The 27723-nt window shown below is 39.7% G+C and overlaps 1 protein-coding gene across 4 annotated transcripts; it reads left to right on the forward strand.

Annotated features, from left to right (window-relative positions):
* Positions 1-1730: 1730 nt before the first annotated feature.
* adam19b (ADAM metallopeptidase domain 19b) lies at positions 1731-27704 on the forward strand. 4 transcript variants are annotated; one of them, XM_047353954.1, is made up of 23 exons: positions 1731-1995; positions 2168-2280; positions 2395-2465; positions 13248-13326; positions 13539-13615; positions 16266-16467; positions 17270-17335; positions 17619-17690; positions 17792-17958; positions 19731-19815; positions 19963-20102; positions 20233-20410; positions 20490-20579; positions 20758-20953; positions 22013-22121; positions 22196-22412; positions 22579-22656; positions 24764-24872; positions 24963-25086; positions 25191-25302; positions 25389-25745; positions 25839-25955; positions 26542-27704. In XM_047353954.1, exons 1-22 carry the CDS (start codon positions 1914-1916, stop codon positions 25935-25937), a joined length of 2823 nt encoding a protein of 940 aa, XP_047209910.1. In that variant the 5' UTR covers positions 1731-1913; the 3' UTR covers positions 25938-25955; positions 26542-27704. The 4 variants fall into 4 exon arrangements, with proteins under 4 accessions (XP_047209910.1, XP_047209909.1, XP_047209911.1 ...); XM_047353953.1 differs by having other exon boundaries at positions 1733-1995; positions 25836-25955; XM_047353955.1 differs by having other exon boundaries at positions 1734-1995; positions 25209-25302; positions 25836-25955.
* The last annotated feature ends 19 nt before the right edge of the window (positions 27705-27723 follow it).

The following is a 27723-nucleotide window of genomic DNA, read 5'->3' on the forward strand; positions in this document are numbered from 1 at the left end:
TCTATTTAAGATTTTTACTTCTATTAAGGTTTTTACTTTAATCCTATACTTTTCAATTATTTCCGTCCTTAGTTCTGAGCTTGGATTGCTCTTTCCAGGCAGCATTTACCAGGCTTGGGGATGAGAAATTCTAATTAGGTAAATACATTTTAGGACTGGGCTGCACGGTGGTGCAGTTGGTAGCACTGTTGCCTTGCAGCAAGAAGGTCCTGGGTTTGATTCCCGGCCTGGGGTCTTTCTGCATGGAGTTTGCATGTTCTCCCTGTGCATGCGTGGGTTCTCACCAGGTACTCTAGCTTCCTCCCACAGTCCAAAGACATGCCTGTTAGGTTAATTGGTAACTCTAAATTGCCCCTTAGGTGTATGAATGAGTGTGTGTGGTTGTTTGTGTGTTGCCCTGCGATGGACTGGCGACCTGTCCAGGGTGTACCCCGCCTCTCGCCCATAGACTGCTGGAGATAGGCACCAGCTCCCCCGTGACCTACTATGGAATAAGTGGTAGAAAATGATTGACATTTTAGGACTCAGACGTCAGGAAGCTTATGGTTAGTCTAATAAGATTAATTCCATTTCATTCAAAAAAGTAATTACATCCATTAGGGCCTGTTTTTCAGTCTATCTATCAGCTATCTATCTGTCTATCTATCTATCTCGAGATATATATATATATGGGTCTCAGCATGGCAGGATAAACCACTTGCTGTCTTCAGAGGGATACAGGAGAAGTGGATATTAATTAAAGACTTGAAATCACAGAATTTGTTGAGTTTCAATGGCACTCAAATTAGTTTTTCATTTTCTTTTACCAAACAAACTAGTGCCTTTTAATAGTTTCAGTTAAGAAGCCACATTCTATCAGAAGAATTTGAGATATTTCTTACATTTCTATTTCTGCGATTGCTATGTATGGTTTATATTAGAATTTTGTCTTTTAAAAATGTTCTATATACATTTAGTGTTTCCTCACTACACAATTGGTATCTTCAGTTTAACAATTTCATTCATTTTTATATTTTTGTTCATTTCAATGGTTTGCCTATTTCCGTGCTGCACGTTGGCTCTGTTGCCCTTCAGCAAGAAGGTCCTCGGTTTGACTCCCGGCCAGGGGTCTTTCTGTATGGAGTTTGCATGTTCTCTCCAGGTATTCCAGCTTCCTTCCTGTGTGACTCTGTATTGCCCTGCGATGGACTGGCAACCTGGCCAGGGTGTACCATATCTCTCGCCCGTAGACTGCTGGACCAAGTATGGAAGAAGCAGGTATAGAAAATGGATAGATGCCTATTTCTGGAGATTTTATTTTAAATCTTAACCTCTTTTTAATATGTATGATTATACCTGTTTGTATGAAAAGGGCTGCACACAAAAAAAATTACTGAGTTATTGAACTGCAATTGGGTTCCCCCTGGTGCCCTGGAGGACATAAGTGGCCACTTAGTTCGCTTCTACCTCTGTCCGGCTGTAAATTGGAGTCATTTTGCCGTAAAGAAATTCAAATCCAAATACCATTGACAAATCACAATGTTTCATTGCTGAATGAACAGCTGTGGTAATTATTTTTATTTTCAGCCATCTCCAAATTAATTTATTCAGTCGTCCTACATGCTTGTCTAATATTAGCCCTCAGATACGGTGTTGTTCTCTAGAACATCATTTCATTACATCCTGGGTTGGCTCGTAGCAGATCAGTGTCAGTGTGTGTGCATGCTTGTAAACCAAAGGGGAGGGGCTGGAAATGAAAGAGATGTTCTTTGCTGCTATCCAAGCATCTCATTCAGACTGTGCGCGACAGCGGCGGCGGCCTATCGCGATGTCTCACCGGCGACGCTTTCTCCATCTGATGTGAAACACCGGTTTTATGCAGGCTGCTTTCTGATCGGTTCTGTATCGGTGCGCTCGGTTGTTCTGTTAGTAGAATGCGGGTCTCTCTGTGCCTCTGCCTCACTGTGTTTCTGCACCGAGCCTCTGCTGCTGGCTCTGAAGATGCTGTTTATAACGGTGAGGCGGTGTGTTTGGCTGCAAATCAGTGTGGATTCTACCTCAGTGCCTTTTCTCTTAAAATGTGATGTCAAAGCATGCATTAGTTGGACAATGATGCATTTGTTTATTTGAAGTATTCAATAAAAAGCATTTTTATGTTTTATCACCAATTCTTTGTTATTTCCTGCAGGAGAAAACAATCGGAACAGATTGAAGAGCGTCCTCGAACACATCCAGAGTTATGAGATTACCTCTCCTCTGTGGCTGCATCCTCTTAGGCACATCAGATCTGCCATCAAAGAGGTGGGTGTGAGAGAAATGATGGATATGTACCTTCCTCACAAAACAGAGATTTGTTCTTGTGTGAAGCCAGCATGTGTTGCTATGTCTAAATCTCATCTGTTTCATGTTTTCCAGCATCCGGCAGAGGTCCAGGTTCTGATCTCAGCTGAGGGCCAGCAGCTTAGAATACACCTGGAAAAAAATGAGTGAGTACCTTCAGGGAACAACAGGATTTTTAGTTTTATGGAAGAAAAAATTTGAGAAAAGCTTCTTCATATGGCAAATTTGACAAATGTAAGCAGTTTTTCCTTCTGATTTAATCAGGTTAGAGCTGCAGTCATTAGGTCCGAATTTATTGTCTTATTAGGAGTAGGATGCCTTGCAAAACTATTCATATTTCTTGAACATTAAAACCACAAACTTTACTATATTATATTGAGATTTTATGTGATAAACCAACACAGAGTAGTGCATTGTTGTGAGGGAGAAGGGAAATGTTACATTGTTAGCAATTTATTTTAACAAATAACAGTCTAAAAAGTGTGGCAACCCTATCAACTTGAATGCCCCTAAATAAAATCCAGTCTTCAAAGTTGCTTTCAGAAGTCATAGTTGAAAGAGTCCACCCCATGAGCAATGTAATCTCAGTACAAATGTGTCCTGTGAAGGCCTCAGAGGTTTGCTAGAGAACATTAGTGAAGAAACAGCATCATGAGAACCGAGGAACTCAGCAGACAGGTCACAGGTAAAGGTTTAGGGAAGTTTAAAGCTGAGTTAGGTTATAGAATAATATCTCCAGCTTCGAACATCTTACAGGACACTTCTTAATCTATCATCTGAATTGCACAACTGCAAACACTCACAAGACAAGTAAAATGTGGTTTTACAAAGTATTGAATCAGAGGACATGAATACATATGCAGGTCACACTTTTCAAATTTTCATTTTACAAAAAAACAATAATAATATATCCTTTTTCTTAAAGTTCATAAACAAGTACCTCCTCACTAAATACTAAAGTTTTTCTAAACACTAAAGATTTATGTCTGGACAGTATGGTGGTTTTAAAACATTGCTACAGCAGCAGTTGAACTTTTTCTGTTTGTTGTGTTTTGTCACAAAAAGAAAACTTAATTTGTAGTGTATGTTTACAGTAAAAACTTATCAGGGAGGCCCCCTGGACTCTTCAAGTCAAAAAAGATGGAAGCATACTCGCTCTAACCTTAAAATTCAATATGGCTGCCCGGTGTTCATAATGTTGTCATACCTACAGTAATAAAAAAATATATGTATAGTTTTTATAGGCATTTATTGGCAGTTTGTATCTCATAAAATCTTTCACACAAATAATATATATGTACAACCTGTATCTGTCAATATTTACATTAGTGCTTAAATGTATAAAATGGAGATACATAAACTATTAGTTTGTATTGCCACCAGGAATTAGTCTGGTCATTGATTACAACTAAGCCTGGTTTTCCCCATGGAAATGTTGGGTTTGATGTTATTGTTCGATCCATAACTTCAGAGGCAAAAAGAATGGAGTATAAGCAGCCAAAAGCACTTTTCCCACTGCTTCTGTTTTGATTGGTGCCTGTTTGAAGCCATGATCAGTGTTCTGTTGTTTTTATTTTATTTTATTACATCTACAGCTAATTTGTTCCTTATTTATCTTGTAAAAAGCTTGGGATTGAAATTTCCTCTAAAGTACCAGTAACTGTAGTCTGAGTATCACTGGGGTACTTGTACGGCCTGCTTACCCCTGTTTGTTTGATCAGTGCCCCTGTGGGGGATATTAGAAGGGGGATATTGCTGGGGGGATATTGCTGGATGACAGACGTGTGACACCTGATCTGCCCGCCTTGAGCTAACAAGAACCGAGATTCCTCCTCTCCAACGAACATCCTGCAATCTGATGGAGTGCTTCCTGTCAGGTAACAATGAGATTATGGTAGAAAGAGAGCTGAGTGTCACCCATTTTAATAGACACTGGGTTTGCAATGTAGAACTGCTTTGGTGATAAATGAGCAGATGTTTATTACTTGAATTTGAGCCAGCAGACAAGTGGACAGCGAAGCCTTTATAAACAGCAGTAAGAGAATGTGTTTTTTTCCCTCGAGTTCATGGCGCATTTGCATTTGCACAGATCCACATTTTCAGTGAGTCTGACTGAACGTCCCCTGAGGGATTTTCACTTCTGTTCTATCTGCCCGGCAGGTGGTCACACTGTTAGGCCCCCTCTGGGAGAAGGGCTTTTCACCAGTCATAGCCTGTCTGTACATGTGTGATCAGAAAATAGAGCAGGAACGATGAGTGATGAAGTGACCTGTGACGTTTTGGCATAGATTAGATAAAACTCGCAGAGTTTGTTTCCCAGAACAAGATGGATAAGTCAAGTCAAGTTTATTTATATAGTGCTTTTCAGCAACAAGGCGCTCAAAGCGCTGTATAAGGTGTTAATAGGGTTAAGAAATAATTACAAACTGTTCTAAGAAAGAGGATATCCAATCTTTACTCACAAAGAGAAAAAAAAAAGTATTTTGAAACCAATTCTATGCAACTCTCTATTTCTTGAACAGGAAAAGGTCTGGACATTTCTTAAGGGGTTTACTTCTGCTGCAGTTTTATATGTAAAGTTATAATATTTTGTGTGTGTGTGTGTGTGTGTGTGTGTTAATTTGCATGAATGCACACTAGGAAGCTGAATGTTTATTATTATGTGAACATATTAGCTGAAATTTCCACTAATCATAACTTCCAAGACCCAATTGGATCATTGAGAGTTTCATGGTGTCTTGCAGTCCATCTGTCTGGCATGCCGAGTTACAGTTAGGACACACTCACTGCTCTCACAGTGTAGCTTTCCATCACTCGCAGTTAAACGCCGTAAATCATGATTTTTACAACTTTTCCTTTTTAATTGTGTTCCGATTTGTAGCTCGGAATTGTTAGTAATCTTCATGTCCAAAACCCAAGCAAAAAGCAGTACTAGCAAAGTCTACGGCTCAAATTTGACCATACAAGGCAAAACTCTATATGAGAATTTATAAAGAGAAGAGGAGGAAGTTTAGAGAAATGTTATCTGAGAATTGTTGCCTGAAAATTTATGAAACTGGCACCTTACTGAGGGGTGTAAAAGCTCTCTATGGTGAACCTAGTCTGCCTGTAATTCACCACAGCGGTGAATGACCTATTGTGACAAAAACTGTAATTCAAAAACCATAGAATGTGTTGCAGATATTAGCATGCTGAGGAGGGTGCACCACAGCTTTGCTTGTGTCTAAAGCACTGGGTCCATCTGAAAAGTCTGCACACGGTTGTGACATAAAGCTCAGCCTTTTGAGGATTTCCCATTAAGAAATCCCTTGCATGTATTACACGTTGCTCATGTGAATTCTGCCAGTTCTAAACCCCACCCCTTTGATTCCACAATCTTAGAGCATGCTTTGAAACCACACATGTGATTCTGAGTAATCAAATTGTATAATGTGAGTGGACTGAGGGATCTTTGATAGAGGGTTTCATGGTGTCAGGGTGTTCATGTTTATCAGGGGGACCAGCGATCTAAAAAAGGGCTCATGTTTAACTGTGGAATAGTACTCTAGCAGTGGCGGATGCTGGTCTTTCAAGGAGGGGAAGCTCAATTTCAAGATCGCTGATTCGCTCATTTCGCTGTCAATCAAAAAGGGATTCAGCCTCAGACAGATCATCCAAACATCATGCAGAAGCTGAGCATCCGGGCCAGCCGAGGCCAGCCCACTGCCCCATAGACCCCCAGAGACGCTGAGCGTCTGATGGGCGGGACAAAGCCCAGCATTTTTGCTTCGCTTTTGAACTCACTGTTTAAAGCACTGTGAAGCTGCGGGAATGAGTGAGAGGAAAGCCGCGTCGTTACCAGTGATAAGAAGCTGATTCTGAACAAAAGTTGAGCGCGTTGTAGCGCATATTTAGTCAATGACATGTACACACAACAGTATATATTTGATCACTTATTTTTTGACATTTTAGGGGAAGCTGAGCTTCCCTTGCAGTCTTAGTGCAATCGCCACTGTACTTTAGCTATCAAAATGTTTTGTTTGAGAGGAACAGCTATCCTGCCAGCAGTTTATTAACCCACAACAACATGTTTTTTGGCCCTTGAAGGTCACTTTAAACTAATGCTACACATGTAGTGGTTAGAAGAAAACATAAGATAATCCAACAGCATCTGTATTTAAGTGTAGTCTCTTTCAGAGACTGCAGATGCAACCAATTATCACAGATAAACATGCAGAGCAAACGTTTGCAGAGATCAGTTAGGGATTTCATTTATAACATGATCTACCAACATCAGCAGACATTTGTTACTGAGAAGGGAAAAACCTAGTGTATTAAATAAATTGACTATTTTTTTACCTCATAAACTTTATGCTCACAAACAACACCTCAGTTGATCCGTGGGCAAACTTGTTTCCAGCAAAGAGATAGCTTTTTTTGGTGTAAAGAAATTTGGCACAATTGCCAGTTTACTTTCACACAGCTCACACATCCACCTGACATCTGCAGTTTAGAAAGTTCATTTTCGTAAAGAAAACTGCCTCTTTTCTGTTTACAGCATTAGACACAAGCTTCAAGACAGTGTTGTAACTGACATCATCATCCATCGATCCATGGCGTCAGCATCCGTTCTGTATGTGGAAGTGGATTGTTGCTTTTAAATCCGTAACTCCAAAGGCTTGTTTTTTTGCGAGAAAGTGTGTTTTATTATCATGTATTTGCTTGAAAAGCAGTAGAAAGGCTGATAGTGTTTTATTTATTTATGTCACATGCTTAAAAGATTTAGATATACTGGCTCTGATATATGATGATATTTGGCCTTTAAATACCAGCTCCTAAAAATGTTTGTTTCCAGTATTTGCAGAAACCAAAGATGTGGGCGCGGCGCTGGTGACGCAGGCGGTTAAGCGTGCGACCCTTTTTTGGAGGCCTTAGTCCTCGACGCAGGCTTTCAAAGGATCGAAATCAGGCCCGCCGGCATTTACTGCATATTATTCCCCCACTCTCTCCACCCAATTGCCTGTCAACTTACTTTTGAAAAATTGAATAATAAAGGCTGCTAGTGCCTAAAATAAGTACCTTTAAAAAGAAACCAAAGATGTATGTTTCTGAGTGTTGTAACTCCTGCTGATTTTTAATAGATCACTTGATTGACTGATTTCTGTACCGGACTTGTCTTTTGCTGGACAGACAGAGGCACATTTGAGTGTGAAAAAGACCAACATGGTTATAATACTGCTTAATAAAATATTGGGCTCCAATAATGCCAAGTGTTTTTCAACCCCACCTTGCCTTGATAGTATGTGCTTACATTAAAACCAAAAACTGTTGGCTTTGTGTCATCTTGAACCAGTCCGCACATTCTCCTTTGACATCAACAAGCTGTTTTTATCCACAGATGTGGATATTTTCTCATTTTCTGACCATTCTCTAAACCAGAGAGATGGTTGTGCATGAAAACATAACTAAATCAATGGTTTCTGAAATATTTAGACCATTTCATCTCACACCAACAAGCAAAATCAGTTGAATCCCCTTTCCTCCCCATTCTGATGCTCTGTTTGAACTTTAGTTGTTTAGTCGTTTTCACCAAATTTCCATAATTAAATGCCTTCAGTTGCCACATTGTTATTGGTTGATTTGCTATCTGTGTTAACAAGCAATTGAAAGTGTGTATCTAATAAGGTAGTCGATGAGTTTAAAATAAGCTCCACCTCAATACTTTGCATGCAAGTCTTTACAGAATAGTTCTGGTGCTTTCAAGACAGAGTCAGTTAGTTTTCCTTTTTCACCCTTCAAGTTTAAGACTTTTTTCATTTCCCCCCATCACACCGCTGTTTACCCCCGTTGTTGCCTAATAAAGAGTCCCAAATTTGTTTTGATTTGTACTCTAATGCTGAGACACAAATGGCTATGAGATTAAAAGCTTGGGGAAGGCTGCAGTTTTTGTCAGGGGAAGATTAATGATTTTTCAGGAGCAGCCAGATGAAATGTTGCCAGTAAATACTGCCATGGTAGTATCCAGGCTGCATCTTTTTATCTCTCTCCACCCAAAACTGTGTTACCCGGTCAGCAGACAAATGAGAACTGTGGAATGGTCTTGATGTCATCCTTTTTAGTTGTCTCTTGTGGCCTTCTAGCGCTATCTTTCTCCAGCTGTCCTTTCTTTCTGCTTTACCTCATCTGTTCTTTACTCAGTGAATCACTGCAACAAAGTGTGGAAGAAAACATAGCTGAGTGTTTGTGGGCATTGGTTTTCTTGGTGGCTGGAGTCCAAACTCAACCAATTTCTGTCCTCCCAGTCATTCTTCTCAGTGTGTGTGTGTCTGCCTGAGCTTTTATCTAAATGAAAAGGCGCAGCGCACTCATGTCAGGCTGATTCAGTTAAGAGCAAGGCATGGAGCAAAGTGTATGTTGACTCAGAGTGCAGGAAAGGTAATGGAAAAACACATTGAGATGGAGAGGAAGCAGTGTGAGAGGACGTGTGATGGACCGGAGGAGAAGGGTTGAGCTGGGCTGAGGTGTAAGGAAAATTATGACAGCTGGGGTCAGTTTTGGGTATGAATTATATCTCTCTGGTTCAGATATGCCTTATGAGGATATTACCGCTTCCTCCTCTGTCTGACTTTCTCGATTCTTCATTTTAATGCCCTTTCTGCACATCATTAAGTGCATGAACCTGAATTAAGCTCTCCCTTAGGAATTGTAGCCATTGTTTCTCCTCTTTGCTCCTTTCCTTCTCCTCTTGTCCGCACTTATCTTGTCCTCACTTCGCATGTCTTCCATTGACCAGATCGGAAAACTGGATTTCTCTCTCCTCGCCTGATGGTCCCCAGGGCTCTAGCATAAATAAACAAGCCCGACAGTGATGCCTAGGGAGTCAGTGGCCACACGCAGACAGATGACATCCACAACACAACTTTTACAGACTCAGCACCTGAAGAGAACACAAACAAAGACAGAAGATCTGATGGAGTGGTGAAAACGGACAAGCGATGTCTTTGTTTCTGCTGTGTCCCGTATTGGTCTTGACCCCAACATTTTCTCTTGGCAGTAAAAGCTTCTTCATCATATACTGTATTGCAGAAATGTATTTTTACTTTTCATCAGCCATCACTCTCCTGCCCTCCTCCACCTCTGTGCAGTGATGTCATCTGATACTATGAGAGAATGCAACCCACTGACCCTGTTGCATTACCCCACACTCCCCCTCCTTCCCCACCCGTCACTATCTCCAAAGTACATTAGCATTACTCCCCCACTCCGGCTTTCTCCAGCCAATGTTGAACCAGCCCTTTGTCTTAGCTTCATTGCTGGACAGCCCCTGATTCCAGCAGCATTGCTGTGCTAAATCCTATCGTCTGTCCAAGCGTTGGAAGGCATCCAGACGTTGCTGGCCAGCACATAGAACTTTTACAGTTTTACTTTGAAAGCTCTCATGGTATTTACTGGAATGCAAATAAGCTAAATGGTCTGAGTTTTTTTTTATAAAAGCGATGTGGTGTGTTTTAGGCTGATTGACTCAAACCTTGGCAGTGAAATAAGGTTCACGATGTCTGTATTTGCCTTGGTGTATAGAGCCTTGCAAAAGTATTTCATACCTCGTGAGCTCTTTCACATATTGTCATATTACAAACTTTACTGTATTTTATTGGGATTGTATGTACTAGATTAGTACAAAGAACTGCATAATTATGAAGCGGAAAGAAAGTGGTCTGTTTTTTTTTAATCGCACAAAAGCCCTGAAAGTATTGTGTTTATGTCTATTTAGCCCCCTCTTACTCAATTCTTTAACAGCCTTTTGCTGCAACTATAGCCGCCAGTCTTTTGAGGTGTTATTCATATTCGTATTCTGCATCCACAAACTGGGATTTCTGCCTATTCTTATTGACAAAACAGCTCAAGTTAGATCAGAAGGAGAATGTCTGTGAACATCAACTTTCATGTGTTGACAGATTCATAACTGGATTTTTTGGTTTAGACTTTAACTTTGCCAATCTAGCACATGAATATGCTTTGATCTAAATCATTTGGTTATAGCTCTGGCTGCATGTTTAGGGTCATTTTCCTGCTGGAAGGAGAACTTCCACACCAGTCTCAAGTCTCGCAGCCTCTGACAAGTTTTCTACCAGGATTAGGTCCATATATCTTCCCATCAACTCTCAGCAGCTTTGCTCTTTGTGCTAAGGAAAAGTATCCCTACAGCATAATGTTGCCTTTACCGTGTTTCACAGTTGTTATTGTTTTGTTTATAAGAGCTTATCTTTATATTTTCCATTCATCAGTTAGTGTTTGTGGTTAGATCTTTGATGCTTTTATAAAGACAATTCTCATAGAACTCCGAGAGTTCTGGTGCGAGTTTGCTCTGCTGTTCAAAGGGATAATCATTTTTGGAGATTAGGTGTGTCACCACACAGTAAATGATTTCTCAACTAGCACTGAAGCACAAATAGCAGTTTATTTCAGTTATTTGACACCTATAGACACACCTACCATCTTTCAGAAACTGCTGAGACAAAATGAAACTGATCAGTTTGATCACACCCTCAGTGTGTTTGTTTGTGGTTCTCTTGGTGGTTTCATTTCAGCACTTCTCACCACTCATTTACAGGTTAATTTAACTAATCTTTGGTACATCTCCAATTGATCATAAGAATGAACATATGAACAGATTTTTGCATCCATGTATATGAATTACAATAAAGTTAATGTAATATGTCATATGTGTTGATTTGATTGGATAACAAAAATATTTTAAGGGTCACATACCCCCTTCAGAACCAGCAGGAGCTACACCAGGAAATGGTAGATGCATTGCTAGCTGTAGTGACTAATTCTATATTCATAGATGGTGTGTTTTGACTACATGTCACACTGGGGCAGGTTATATAGCCATTAGTCTGGTAGTGTACACAAACTCTTATCCCCGAGGACTGGCATGTCAGAGTGGTTTCGCTCAGGCACAGAGTTGTTGATTGGCGTGTGAACAGAAGTGAGAATGGAGATGGATTCATTTGTTTCTTTTCCAGAAGAAGTAATTGCCCTTCATGTAAGAAAAGGGGGAAGTTAAGTCAGTCATTATTTCGGCCTCTGAAAACTACAGAGTCTTAAAAAGAATCCAAGATTGTGATGGGAATCTGAGTTCAAGAGACTGCAAAACTAAAGGAAGACCAGATGAGGTTAGGAGGTCAAATCTAAATGCTGTGGGAGTTGCCCTGCTTACGATGACATCAGCTTTACACATCACTACTGACTGATCAGTTTTAAATCGTCTGGCTGACTTGTATGTGAATATAGAGTCCCTCTTTTCTCTTAGTGGTGAACTATTAAAGGAAGAAGTAGCTTTTTTCTGTCTTTGACTTGCTTTGTTGCAGATTGCATCAACAGACTGTCATTGTTTTAAGTGGCTCGCCTCCCTCAGGGCGTCTGACATGGGAGAGGAAAGACTTCTATTCAGTAGTCCTAATCATGCCTTAAAGACACAGAAATTTTGGGAAATCTCGAATTCTTACGAAATGCGATTTATAAAGCAAAAAGTGTCCTGACTTAGCAAACATAAAGGCTGGAAACCAGTGGACACACTTTAACTATGTCTGAATTAGACATTAAAGTGAGTCAGCCATTTTTCCATTTCCACTTATCGTAAAGCATCATACACTGCGGCCTAAGTTGACTAGTCTTGAGCTAATGGTAATGTTCTCAATTCATTATTATGATCATCAGACTTGTTGAAAATGTCCCAGTGTGCTTATTCCTCAAACAGCAGCATAAATGGATAGCAATATATTTCTTATGGTACGCAGACTTGTTAAAAATCCTAAGCACAATTAATGTATTGCTACAGGGTTACTGGCTGAACAATAAGTGCATAACTGCTTCAATGAAGTACAAAATGCTCGAAGTACAAGGAAACTGGTTGTCAATGCAGCTAAATTGAGTTTAAACTTGAGTTCATAAGAAACCTCCATATTTCAGTTAAATTACAGATTCAGAGACATTCATAGTTGCTTAGCTTTCAGCAATGCTAAAGCTAAGAATGCTACCTGACATTGGGTTCACATTAGTGAAAGGATACTTAGTCTATTTTTAAATGAGTTGTTTTATGATTTAGGCAAACTACACACAGCTTTTAGAACGAGAGCATCAAAAGTGTTTTTTGTCTTGTGTGCTGGAGTATGAAAGAGATACTGAATATGAAACGCAAAACAGCACATTAATGGAGGAAAGATATTCAGAGAGGCAGAGCAAAAGAAAACCATCTGCAGGGCAGACAAAGTTTATGAATGAAAACAGGAAGAATGGATTGAGACATTTGGAAGGAGTGCTACAGGAAAAGAAGCATCAACACTGGTTTGAGTCCAAAAGGCCCTGTCTCAAATACACACGCAGATGTAGGATAAGACAAATGTAATGTTTCACCCAAACAAAACCAATGTTTGTCCAGGCATGCATGCAAGCGCCACTGATTTATCAGCCTATGTGGTAGAGTCAGCCTTGTATAGCAATTGAGAAATGTTTTTATTGCAGGAGGAAAAAAAAATGGGGAGCATTTATCTGTAGCTAGCTCCATCCAAAAAGATGCTTTTTGGGCATTTAAACTGTCCTTGTGTGAAGTTATCATCTGTTTTTTTCCAGTTATACAATCCAGCGAGTTGGTTAATGATTTCAGGAAAGCATGTATAGATTTTTTTTTTTTTTTGTGATTTACTGTCAGAGATTTACTTGGAACATCTTTCAACTGGTTTGGTTCAGTGAGGTTATCTCCCAGAACGAATAATTTATGAGCTTTGGACTGCTTGAGATACCCTGTTCTCTTTTACTATCTTAGTTCCTTCATCTGTTACTGATTAAATATACACCCCGGTACACGTCCACCCTTAAGGTCTCTATATTCTGTGCTTTTTCTTTGTTTTGAATCTGTGTGTCCCCTTTGTGTTGACTGCCTCTAGACAGCTGTTGGCCCCTGGGTATCAGGAAATCTGGTACACCCCTGATGGAGCTCGCCAGTCCTCTTCTCCTGCCAGCACTGTGAGTCTAAAGAAACAATTTATTGCTCCCAAACTACACAGGGAAGTTTTAACTTATTTCTAAGAAAAGGAAAATATGATGTGAACTTAAGCAAATCAAGTCAGTATCGAGACTGGTGTAAAATGCGAGAACATTTTTCTGAAAATACAAGAGCGTTATGTTATAAATTGCACACACATAGCTGCAGGTTTAAATGAGACTCTGTTTTCCAGGCAAATTGTTTTTACCACGGCGAGGTTCTGGGCATTGAAGGTTCCTGTGTTGCTGTCAGCACTTGTTTGGGGCTCAGGTAAAGAAACTCACCTTTATTCACAGAACCTTTACAGCTGTTTGCTCCTCCTATTTGCTTTATTGCTGCACTGGATTCACAAAGCAGATTGCACTAAATAAATGAAGGAGAAGACAAGCCTATCAAGTTCAGCTTCTTGTACCCATTTTTGTACGTATTTCTGAAAGGACAAGTTAGAGTTTTTTTTAAACCTATTGGTTATTGTTTAGGATCTGACCTCATGAAGACTACTGAAAACTTTGAGAGCAACATCTGACTGGAGGAAACATGTCGGACGATTTTCGAAATGAATAAGTGATGATGCAGATAGCAAAAGACACCTCCATTACTGATACATACAGGGATAAAAAAAGACCATTATTCAGATTAAAAATGTTTGCATTCTACATCAAACCCTGGTCTCCCAGAATGCCAAGGATATTCTGGTTCTGATTTACATAGATATGGGTGAGCTTTCCCCTAAATACATGCATAATGCAATTGAAATCTTTGCAATTTCAGAATTTAACTCAGGTTAGGCAGCGTTTAGAAGATAACACTTGAATGTTCCCCTAAATGTTTCAAACTTTTGCTTATTGAAAAATAAGAATTGATAGAATCTGATGTTTAAAAAAATGCTTCAGTCCTTAAAGTTTAGAACATGTTGTAAGAGTTTAGGCTGGCAGAAGAAACAGGTTTCCTTCCTCTAACAACCGGAAGATCAGTTGATGCAGTGATAATGTTTCTAGTATTCTAACTATATATGTGTCATCATCACATCCTGATAATGACAATTTTTTACAGAGTATCGTTTTATAAAAGATATGCATAGGTGCATCTCAGTAAATTATAGTACGACTGAATTTTTTCATATACTTTTCAATTATTTCCGGTCCTTAGTTCTGAGCTTGGATCGCTCTTTCCAGGCAGCATTTACCAGGCTTGGGGATGAGAAATTCTAATTAGGTAAATACATTTTAGGACTGGGCTGCACGGTGGCGCAGTTGGTAGCACTGTTGCCTTGCAGCAAGAAGGTCCTGGGTTCAATTCCCGTCCAGGGGTCTTTCTGCATGGAGTTTGCATGTTCTCCCTGTGCATGCGTGGGTTCTCACCAGGTACTCTGGCTTCCTCCCACTGTCCAAAAACATGCCTGTTAGGTTAATTGATCACTCTAAATTGCCCTTAGGTGTGTGTTTGGTTGTTTGTGTGTTGCCCTGCGATGGACTGGCAACCTGTCCAGGGTGTACCCCGCCTCTCGCCCATAGACTGCTGGAGATAGGCACCAGCTTCCCCGCGACCCACTATGGAATAAGCAGTAGAAAATGACTGACTGAATTTTTTAATTTATTTTGGTAATTAAGTTAAACAGTTTTTCTTGTCTTCAGTGTTTACATTGTTTTTTTATTTAACTTGCATTTCTTTATCTTTGAATTGACATGCCACACCTTGATTTTAGCATTTTGCCTATCAGCTTTCTGGTTTTTGAATCACTGAAAAGGCTTACTTTTCAGTGATTTTCAACCTGACATTAGATAAAGTCAGGTTGAAATGGACCACTTTCAAAAGAGTCTAGTTAAAATGCCAAACACTGAAAGAATACTCAAATCTTTATTTGGCAAGTACAAGAGTTAGAGATTTTGAAGTATAGCAAGTCTAAATTAATCCAGATGCCAAAATAAGGAGTGAAATGATGCAATGTCTTACTCTAAATATTGGAAGCCAGTTTCAGCTCCATGTTATTTTGTGTTTTGTGGGACCTAAAAGTAAGACTAATAGAGGGGTTCAAGGTTGGTTTTATTCAAATATCCAAAATACTATAAAACCACTGGAGAAAAAGTCTTTTGTATACAAACTATGTTAAGACTGTAACAGCTGACACTTCTGAGCAGATTGTGAACGAGTCTGAAAATACTGAACAAACCCTTAGACAGTGATCAAGCTGAGGCCAAAAGTATAACATTACACAGTGTGTCTAATCTCCTATTGGCTCTAAGTTTGGTTCATCGAGTACAGCTTAGTGTTGAGACCCTGTTTTCTCCTCCTGTGGCTCAAGAGCTGCTGATGCTTCATGCTGGAGGCACTCAGAGGAGAGACCTTCTGCAGAAGAGGAACCCTGTGAACGCTGCCATAAATCATGTGTTTATGCAGGGCTGTACATCTGGAGAGCGAGTGAAGAGTACATCTTCATGTAAATTCTTTTCAGGAATGCAAACAAAGCAAAGTGGGACTCCAACGCATGGGCGTCCGACTATCCCAGATGTTCTCGGCAGCTGTGTGACCTGCTGTTTGTGTACATATTTATGTACATACTCATATGTCAAAAAAAAAAAAGGATTTAGTTCAGCTGTATCTGTTGCAGCTGATTTTTATTTGTCAACAAAAGGAAATCACCCGAAACGTGAACCTCTCTGTTCTGCCAACACAAAGCTGTCATAGTAAAAAAAAAGAAAAAAAGTCGAAATCAGCAGTTTTTCCCTGTGTTTCAACCTGAAAACATATTCAGTCATTACTCATAAACATTTCAAATAGTAGAAGGAAGAGGATTTTATTATTGTCACTGTGTCCTTTTGGTAAACCTTTACACCATACTGGGAAACATTAAGATCACTGATGTGAACGGATTTTCTCGAGGTGACAGGATGGAACCATCTGTGTTGGGTCATTTCCCTAGGGGACTGATTTCTCTGAACGCAAGCGTTAGCTACCTAATAGAGCCCCTTCCTGATTCCACGGATGCTCAGCAGCATGCTGTGTTTAGAGCCGAAAGTCTCCGTCTGCCCAAGGGAAGCTGCAAGCATCACCATGGCAACAAAGAGCACCAGGGCGGGCTAAATGACTTCATCCGACGAATGGCGTCGCCACGGAGTGGGAGGGTGAGTTGCCATCTTGATGACATCATTGCACGTTTGAAAAAATAAAAAAATATTCCTAACCCTTGAACTTGTTCAGATTTTATTTTTACAAGAAAAATCTCAGTGTACTTTAATGAGATATTATGTAATATACCAACAAAAAGTAGTTTATAATTGTGAAGTTTGAAAAGTAGTCCCATCAATCAATCAATACTTAACTCATGAGAATGAAACAAGGAAAGTGAGACATCGACGTATGGTCTTCCGAGCTTCTAATACCAGTTCTGCTCATCTAGATGTTAAACTTTTCCCGTTCTTCTTTTCAAACATTTATGTCCTGCTGAAAGTGTTTCTCTCAGGAAAAGCTTTATCAATCTTCCACTTAACTCTGATCAGATTCTCTGACCTTGCTGAAGAAAAGTATCCCCACAACATATGTTCAAGGTGATGTGCACTGTTAGTTGTAGCCAAACATAGCACTTTATTTTAGGCCAGTAAGTTTTGGTGTCATCTGATCAGAGGACCGTCTTCCAGATGTTGGTGTGCTACTTGATCTTCATGGTTCTGGTTGCTCACCAAAGTTCTCTAACAGACCTCTGAGGCTTGCAACAGTTGTATTTAAACTGAGATTAAATCACGCACAGGTAAACTCAAAGTACTAATGAGGGAAATTCTGTTTGGGGGTATCAGAGTAAAGGAGTGTTGAATAATTCAGAAAATTAAAAACAACATGTCAATTTTTCCCACTTAATGATTCAAGAGGTACAGTATGCATACTAATGCAAGGCAACGTATGACACTGTTAAACTTTCTCTGTATGCAGGAGAAGAGGGAGGTGATACAGAATATGAAGTATGTGGAGCTTCTGTTGGTTGCAGACAGAGCTGAGGTGAGGGTAAAGTAGATGGTAAAATGTCTGTATATGGTCACCATACCATCAGATGGCAGTTGTGGTTTCACATCTCTACACGTAGGAGTTGTGGAGATGCATATATATATATATATATATATATATATATATATATATATATATATATATATATAATAATTTACACCTACTCATAAACACCGCACTGCACTGATCTGGTCTGAGGAATTCCCCCAGTTGGAAGTAATAAAAAAAGTAGCACAGGCATCATTTATGTTTTCTTGTGGTTCATGTTGTGTTGCAGTTCGAGAAGCATGAAAGGAGTTTTGACAAGACGCGGCAGAAGCTACTGGAAGCAGTCAACTTGGTTGACAAGGTAGCATCTCATATATAAAACATGCTATCTTTCAGATTTAGGTTAACTGCACCTGTTTATTCTCAGTGTGTGTAACTCATTTCTCTGTCCACTCCCAACAGTACTACAAGGCTTTGAATATCCGCGTGGCTTTAATCGGTCTGGAGGTGTGGAGCGACCAGGACAATATCAACGTGTCCAATAACTCGCACAGCACCTTGGCAGCGTTTCTGTCCTGGAGACGAAAAATGCTTAAAATTCTTCCCAACGACAACGCTCAGCTTGTCACGTCAGTAGCTCTCACCTGTTTTAGTCTGATGTCACCTAGGTATATGTAAAAATATATATTTATGAAACAGCATTATAAAAATGCTGTCGAGTAATTTATGTGATTAATAGGTATCTTAAAACATTATCCGCACAAATGATTGTTGTTCGGGTTAAAAGTTTTTGATAAGACGCCTTGTTGGAGTTCACTTCAACAAAACAAGACGATCAGAGCATTATAGGACACGGTTGATGAGTGGGGTTCCTTTGTAGCGTGGGTCTTGTTGTTTTTTGAGTTGATTGTACTAGCAGCAAAATGTAGGAAAAAGAAACCAAAAACATTTAAATCACACAACAATCTCAATAGTGTTATGCCAAACGATCACTGATTTTATTATTGAGCGCTCTACCAGCCAGCTTCAGGTGCTTCTTGGTGGTGGAGCTCTAACAGTTGAAATATTTAGTGTCTCTGTGCCCACACGGCGTTCTGTAAGTTCACACATAATTGATTGTCCTTTGCTTGTCTCATACTGCAGAATTAAAGCTCAAAAATATTTTTTATAGCCTAAATGACTCTTTAAAAATGTGACTCAGGTGAATTTCTGCAGAGTTAATGTCTAGTAACATAATTCAAGGGATTAAATGTATCAGTGATGTTACAGAAACATCAGCAGACATGTTCATGTCTTGTTAGTTGCTCAGCTTACAGCCCTGTTGGCTCCTTGGCCTTCATCTGCATGATTCCCCTCTTCTCCCCTCACCACGGCTTCAAAGCTGTGGTAGATAACCTATTTGACTTAGACAAAAACCTTTTAAAACCTACAGGACAACTAAACTACAGGGTTCCTATATCATCTGGAAAAGTACGTAGTTTCGATTCAAGTGTTTTTCAGTTCTGGATAAATATAAAAAAGGAAAATAAGAGTTTAGAAAAATATTGTTTGGGTCCTTCCTTTTTTCCTCACTCATTTTCCTCCCTCTTTTCTTTTCTTTTCTTTCTTGTGTCCTTACCTTTTCAACTTTTGTGTCTTACCTTCCATCTGTGCTTCTCTTGTCCTAACTCTCTTCTTTCTGTCCTTCATTCCTTCCTTCCTTCCTTCCTTCCTTGGAAGTCTGGAGTTGACCATTATTAAATCCAGTTATTTACGCTTGAAATGAAGAAAAATGGTCCTGTGTTTCTCTTGCAGACACAGTTAATGATTGGTTCACCCTGTCCCCTGTGGATCACGACTCGCCTTCCTGAACTGGACAGACCTTCTTATTGTAAAAGATCTCCACACAGTAATTGGAAAGGATTCACGTATTTAGGTTTTGTTTTGCACACTAATGGATAAGCACATCAGCACTTGGACAAATCGCTCTCACACATAACTTACACGATCCTTTGTAATGTTTCCACTGAACCGGAGAACACAGTGTTTTGGCAAATTTGGTTTCGGTTGACAATTTTGCTGAATAATTCAGAAACCCTCTGCACCTCACCCTGCTTTCGCAAACTACTTGTTTACCCTGTTACCTCACTGTTCATAAATGGTAGGGGGTAGAGTTTTGATATCTCTCTTACAGTTTAAACACAGAATTACACTTAAAACACTTGATCCAAACTGACTAAAATTTTAGATAGGTGCTTGTTTGATAAGCTCTCGTTTATTTCTGTTTGTTTTTGTGGTGAAAAAATACATTTCACAACTCGTTATAATTCCCAGTCTGATTGGTAAATTTCTCCTGCCGTATTTCACCTACTGTGTATAATGTAAAGTAACACGAGCTACCAATGGTCTTTATGTGCATTAGGGGGGTGCCATTCCAGGGCAGTACCATTGGCTTGGCACCGCTCAAAACCATGTGCTCCGAATACCAATCCGGTGGGGTGAACACGGTAAGAGAAGAAAGACTGAGCAAACATTAATCCTGCTTTTTACTAAATGAAAATCATAATCTATCTAGAGAGAAGTAACCACTTGCAATTGCAACCAGAAGCCTCTATCATTTAATCTTTAATGTTATGCCATATGACAATGCTAAGGACCACTCACCACAGCCCGTTGGGGTCGCCGCCACCATTGCACACGAGATGGGGCACAACTTTGGGATGAATCACGACGGAGAGGGCTGCTGCCAGGCCAAGGCAGAAGATGGTGGCTGTATTATGGCTGCTGCTACTGGGTATGATGCACAAACTGGAAACATAATCTAAAATCAAGCTATTTAAGTTTAAAAAAAAAAAAATATAGGAAATGCAATTGGATTTTTCATCTAACGTTTGGCCTGTACCCCTCTTCTTCCACTGGCGCAGGTCTCCGTTTCCCCGTGTGTTCAATGCTTGCAACCTGAAGGAACTGAAAAGTTACCTGAACTCTGGAGGGGGCAAGTGTCTCTTTAACCTGCCGAACATCAACTCGCTGTATGGAGGGCAGCGCTGCGGCAATGGTTACCTGGAGAAAGGAGAGGAATGTGACTGCGGAGAGGAAGAGGTCAGAAGGAGTCTGTCTGCAGGCAGTTTATTTTTGCAGGGTATTTTTGGTATTTTACTCTGATAAACTTTGTGAACAGGAATGCACCACTCCATGCTGTAACGCCAACAACTGCACCCTGAAAGCTGGAGCTGAGTGTGCCCATGGAGTCTGCTGCCATAACTGCAAGGTATGCATGTTAGACTGTTGATGCTAAGCCATGGAAGAAATGTAATTTTCCCATTTGCAATAAATGAAACATCTCCTTTGTATTACTGACCACTACTGTTTTTAAAAACTGTGAGGTAGAAGCCTCTGTATGGCTTTCTTTGAATCATCTTAGCTACTCTCTGTGTCTCACTGTGAAGATAAAGAGCCCCGGAGAGCTTTGCCGAGCTACCTCTGGGCTGTGTGATCTTCCAGAGTACTGTGACGGAAAGTCGGAGTCATGTCCAGCCAATTTCTACTTAGCGGACGGTACATCATGTGCACATGGTCGGGCCTACTGCTACACGGGAATGTGTCTAACCCAGGAGCAGCAGTGTCAGTCTCTCTGGGGGCGAGGTGGGTAAACTAGACACATGTTATCTGCAAATCTTTAGTTGCAAATTTGAATATTTCACAGTTTAAGATGTATTCAGCGGGGGAGATAATCCACTATTACCTCTCTAGATCATAAAGAATCATCTCTTGTGCTCAATTCAGCTCCACGTTGTTCTGCACATCTGCTTTGGATCATTATCCTGCTGAAAGACCCAGTGACAACCCATTTTCAGTTTTATGGCAGAGGCCACCAGATTTTGATCAAAGATGTCCTATTTCAATGAGTAAACAAGAAGTCGTGGATTACTAATTAAAAGTTCCTAAATTCAACTTAAAAAATAACTGTGCCTAATCCTTGGCCACTTTTGAAAATTTTTTAAAATGTAAAAATGTTTACTGTTTGATTTTGAGGCTTACAGAATCGCTGCTCCAAATGAACCAAATTTTAAGCCCTGAGAGGTGACAAGATTTCTGTATTTACTTTAGTTAAAAAGCCACTTTTGATACAATACTAAAGTAGATTTTCCAAGTCTTAAATAACAATGAGTCGATGAAACATATGATGCAGTAATTTAGCCTTATTAAGTACTAATGTTCTGATAATCTTACACATTTACATTCATTTTGAATACAGGCCAAGTGAAAACATTTAGAAGAAATCCCTCAATCAGTACTTTTTAGATGCCATCATGTTTGACAAATGACATGTTATTTTCTTATTCAAATTATCACACTTCAAGACCATTTCACATTACCAGCCCCTACGTTTTACATTACATTAACATACATTCTCTTATCTATGTTGGATGTAATTGATTAATTATTGCTGATTCATACTCTTTTATTATCTTAAAAATATTAAGGCTGTTTTGGTGAAGTACTTCAGGGTTGTTCCTAATCAAGTGTCCACTCCCTGATGTTGTAGCAGAGTCTTCCTGTAGCGTCTCTGATGTACCACAGGAGCTATATCAGAACCAGAAGGGAATCCATCTGGTCTTCATCAGGCGGTCTTTGTTCATAGAGATGTGCGTGTGTGTGTGTTTGTATTGTTATCGTGGATTTTCTTTCTCCAAACCACAGATGCTCGCCCAGCCCCTGACCTGTGTTTTAAAGAGGTGAATAAAGCGGGCGACATGTACGGCAACTGTGGAAAAGATCAAGAAGGAAAATACAGGATCTGTAGAGACAGGTGAAGATCAGAACTTCAGGAAATGTTCCTTCACTCTCCCTCATCTAATGCATGTCGTTATCATTGCACTTTAGGGATGCTAAATGTGGTAAAATCCAGTGCACTGCTTCAGCTTCCAAGCCCATTGAGAACAATGCAGTTCGCATTGAAACTACAGTCAAAGTGGACAGCAAGAAAACTGTGTGCCTGGGGACACACGTATACAAGCCCGGCCAAGGAGACGAGGAGACGCAAGGTGACACTCTGGACCCGGGCCTCGTGATGACAGGAACCAAGTGTGGCGATAACTCTGTGAGACATGGAAAATATGCTAAATGGGATTTACAGAAATAGTCAAGACTGAAATCCTCTTAGACTTCAGTCCCACTTTGAAGTGTTTTTTTCACTTCATAATGACTGCATTTTATTTAGCTACTTCTCTAATGTTCTTCCTTACAACACTCCTTTTTTCTAACAGATCTGCTTTAACGGAGAGTGCCGCAATGCATCGTTTCTGAGAGCGGATGAGTGCAACTCCAATTGCCACGGACATGGAGTAGGTCCCAGTGTGTCATAGCAGGAATGGTGGATTTATGTCAACTTGTTGGAAACATGTGGCTGCTGGTCTGTTAATATGGAAAGTCACTATCCTTGGCAGCAGAGGCACAATAACTATTTAAATTATTCCTTTGTTAAAATGTAATTTAATATACTACAACTAATGCTACAGTCCCTAAATAGATGCAGAAAACTATTATAAGTAGAGAAGCGAAATCTACGGAGTCGCAGCTGCCATTTTTAATTTCAATGTGGTCAATATCGCCTGGCTGCAATATTTGATAGGCTATAATATTTTAGGTGCCATTGTGCTAATAAAGAAGAAAAAGAAGAGTGAGGAGAATTTGGCTTAATCATAATCATTATCGACATCCGCAATCTTCAAAAATAATATGTCTTGTTTTCCTCATATTGCGCAGCTTTAATTATTAGCAAAATAAAGTAAAAGTGTTTAAGGTGAGCGTGCTTGTGGACTAGGACAGTCTGTGTGTTTATTATTTACCTCCAAAATAATAAATAAATAAATTTAAATTCAGTTTGATGTAGTAGTGTAAAGATTTCTGGCAATTCGTCTGTAGACAACACTAAAAGGAAAATTTAGAGTTAAGGTAAAATACACATCCAAAACAGTTTTCTAAACAATGTCTGTTTTAATTGTCAAAATTAATCAGGTTTTACTCTCCAACATTGATTCGAAAGAGCATATACCATCAGTTTTTACAATTCGTCAGTGGTTTCCAGACATCTTTCTCATATATTTTACATTAATTTCCACGTTCTAAATCAAGTAGTGTCTGAAAAAGCATGAAATAAAGAAACCAAGCACTCCTAGGTGCATGATGACCAACTAGAAGACAAAATGGCAACCCGAGAAGAAAGGAGTGATTGGGAGTTCATAAGGCAAAGACTTATATGCTAATTTGTCTGGTGAGGAGGGGGTAGTCAGGAGCAATGTTGTCTGAGAGCAGATCAACACCATACCCAGGGATTTAAAAACACTCTGCAGTGAGCCTAGTCGACCTGTAATTTGTCACAGTGATAGATGACTGATTTTAACAGATGTAGCTCAAACACCACAATTCTGCCAACCTTTAGGTGGACATAACGTCTGCTCCAGATTTGACACTAGAGTTACTGCTCTTATGTGTTCTGTGTCACCAGGATGCTTTACATTAGCAATGAATGGAGAGGTGGTGTAAAACATAGCTGGAGTGAACGGAAGCAGCTGAAAGTCTTATTTTTTTGCACGTGATCAGTCTGTTTTACTGGTGAAGTTTTAACTGCGCTACTGCGCTATTTTAAGAGGAAGGTTTGGATAGAACGGTTATTTCTTTAGGCTCGTAGATGTTTCATACTGACAAAGGATGCATAAAAAAGCACCCAAGAAAATTTTTTTTACCTGTAAATTTTGTGCTCTTGACCAGCACCGAAGTCTGGCACTTGACTCACTGCTCAAACTATCTGTCATAACTTTAGCATGAACTATAATGTGTCCTCGTCCCTCTGCTTTGGGTTGTTCCTTCTGTTAGAGCCAAGATTTTAACTATTTATTATCCGGGGCCAAAAAGTATTAAGAACAAAGAGTTGTTAGTTGGTGAGGAGAAATCCGTCCTCGACACTTTCACAACTCCACCCACTTTTCCTGCATAACAGAATTTTTTGGGAGAGTAAAAGTGCCCACTCTTTCTTTTCTGAGTTGACCACAAGCAGCTATACATTCATTCAACATATTTCCATTAGAAATTTCTTTTCTTAAAACAGCTATCTGTATTTTGTTTAAAACAGTTGGCAGTCTTGTTCTTCGCTTACAGATGAAACCTCATCATTCATATACAGTATGGTAGTCCTTTAAATGCTTTAAAATAGCTTTTTATCAGCTTGTTATCACAATAGAAAGGCTCATTGTGACTTAGTTCTTTCATATTTAGATTTTTAGGTTTTCTGCCTCCAAAGTATGATATTTCCCCTTTAAGTCAACTTCAAATCTAATCAAAGGACCTCTTTTATTCTAAGATGTTAACACTTGCATCTATGTTTGAAATACAGACCTAATTTGGTAGGGGAGTCATTTACCATAACAGTCAGCTCTGTTCTTTACTTTCCAGCTGTGCAACAACAACCATAACTGCCACTGCGACCCAGGCTGGGCTCCTCCTTGGTGTGACCAGAGTGGGTCAGGGGGAAGTGTGGACAGTGGACCTCCCAAGAGTCCAGGTAAGACACATACTGAGGTTTCATGTGTTGCCAGATTGTATAACCTTGCTCCCAATAAATGTGTCTTTTCATGTATATTAATTGCTTTAGGTGTTCCACTTCCAGTGCTGCTCCTCCTGGTTCTGTTTGTAGTTTTGGCTACATTTGGACTTTGGTTCTGCTACAAACATAGACTCAGCCCACTGAAAGCCTTTTCTCCACCACCGGTGCCAAAGTATGTAAATTCACATCATTAAATGCAAAGGATTCACAGCAACAGCTCTTGATGTGTGATGTTTCTTTCCAAGTTCTATATTGTTTTATCGTCACTGTGGTTAGTTCTGTTGTGACCCTTAGATGTTCAGATACACCTGAAGGCAAACCTACGGAGACTGACGCTCATGTCATCGGTCATGCTAACTCAACTTTCCTGGTGAAGAAGCAGGATTCGGTAATAAAGAACATGCTATCATGACAGGGATGTATTGTTTCTCAGTACAACTCTTTAAACTTCATTGTCTTCTTTCACACGGACAGTCTACACCTCATCCGAGCTCGTCATGCCCAGCTCAGCCCAGACAGGCAATCTTTCGTCCGGTGGTGAAGCCCCCTCCCATCCCCGCCTACGCTGCCGAGCAGAAAGAAAAGGAAATCAGAAGGAAGCTGCAGGCCCCCTTCCCACTAGTCTCTTGTTCTCCTCAGAAGCAAACCTCTCCTCAGGGATACACCCAGCCTCTCTTTAAGGCTGTTCAGGACACTGGACAGAGACCAAGCCAGGTGTCTCCAACATTTCCAATCGCTCCATCCTTACCTTCACAGGACCCTAAAAGGCAGGTGCGACCAGACCCCCCAAAGAGACCTCCACCACCCTGTCCAGTCAACAGGCAGAATGCGGTAAATGCATTTACACATCTTTCCATAAACATAGAAACTTTTTTTTGTGAACACAGTAGGAAATGTCTTTTTTGTTTGTTTTGAATTGAGGAGCAACATAACGTGAAAAGGCTCCAGCCAACAAATAAGGTGATTCTGCGAGGAAACGAGGCTTTGGCTCCATCTGCTGGTCAGAAAACGGGAAAGGTTTAAGACGACGTCTCGCAAAAAGTATTTATACCTCTTGAACGTTTACACGTTTACTTTGTTACAACTAAACTTCAATGTATTTGGGATTTTATGTGATTGACCAACATAAAGTAGTGTATAATTGTGAGGCGGGCGACAAAGGAAACATTTCTATATACATTTACAAATTTGAGAAGTGCTCCATCCACCTTCAAATTTACTCTCAGCTTCCTTGTCCTATCTAAAGATAAGCATGCCCACTGCACGATGCTACCACCACCATGTTTGACCTTGTTTTATGGTGTTCAGGGTGATGTTAGATTTCCTCCACACCTAGCAGTTGGCACATAGGCCAAACAGTTCAGTGTAGGTCCTATCTGACCAGAGCATCTTCTTCCACATGTTGGATGTATCCCATACGTGGCTCATGTCACTGTTATGCTCTACTTTTTGTTTCGTCTGTGAGATAAAATCCCAGTAAAACATATTGCTGTTTGTGGTTATAAGGTGACAAAATGTGAAAAAGCTTAATGAGTTTGTGTACTTTTGGAAAGCATAGTGATTAATGTGTTTGTTTATATCTTTAAATCTTTTAACCGCTTCTAATTTTTGCACTTTGTCTTTCTAGAGTTTAGAGTAGAAGCTCAGGAATGCACCGGGACCACCTCTTACATCCAGAACTGGACTGCCTTGTACTTGTGTCTTTTATTTTAATCTGCTGTACTGTGTATCATGATAAATTCTTGATGGTGTATTTCAGCTTATGCGCACTGAGGTATTACCAAATAGGTTTTTTTTGTCTGAGATTTAGGCCTCACCATTAGTTTGCAAACTCCCATGTCAGCGTTATCCACATGAAACCACCAGAACTGTGAATTTTATTCTTTTTTTTTTTTACTCGACTGTGCTTGATTTGAATGGAACGTTTTTGAGCTATTTATGCGAGAAAATAATGTTTACAGTTCAGCCTTTGTACCAAACATGGTACTCCTGAGAGCATCATCAGCTATGAATGTCTTATATTAAGAATACGTGCAACAAATGGCATTATGACCTTCCTACATGGGAATGATATCAAGAAATTAATGGCTTTCAGCTGGTGTCATGGTAACCATAGAAAATATTACAAGCATGCAGATGTACATGTGTGTCAAACAATCACAACTTGAAGCCATTAAAGGCCGTTTCAGAATAATATTAATTACATTAAAGATGTCACCTATGAGACCTGAGTCAAGTGTTAAAGTGTCACTTGAGGTTACCCATTTCATCCCAACTGCTATTTTTTTTCCCAGTACTTATTTTTTTCTGATGATTTACATTAGTAGCTAAACTGAGCCATACTTTTAAACAAAGTGTATGCATGGGGTCTAAAAAACACACAAATGATTGTAACGATTTCATGTGATTGTGAAAATGCTCAAGTAAAACAACCGAAATATATGTTGTGAAACTGCAGGTTGGGTCACTATGACAAATTTATGCGTCATTCGTCCATCAATTTCACAATATTGTGGTAATATTGTAATTCCATTGAAATCACTCTGTCAGATGGCATGTTTTACCTTTTTTCACCTGACCTATGCAAATAGATCCAACCATGCATCTGAAACTGGAAGTCAAATAAAAACCTGTACAAAAGTTGTTTTTTTTGTGACAGTCTATAAAATTCTTAATTTTTGCGGTTTGTTAACATATAATTGTCATTAGTAATTGTAAAGTCCCTATTATGGTAACACTGAAACGGTTCCATGTTGCAATGCACATTTAATAAAGGTGATCCAAAGCCAATTTGCTCTGCAACGGTGGG

The sequence above is a fragment of the Girardinichthys multiradiatus genome, chromosome 23 (assembly GCF_021462225.1).
Source record: "Girardinichthys multiradiatus isolate DD_20200921_A chromosome 23, DD_fGirMul_XY1, whole genome shotgun sequence".
NCBI lineage: Eukaryota > Metazoa > Chordata > Actinopteri > Cyprinodontiformes > Goodeidae > Girardinichthys > Girardinichthys multiradiatus.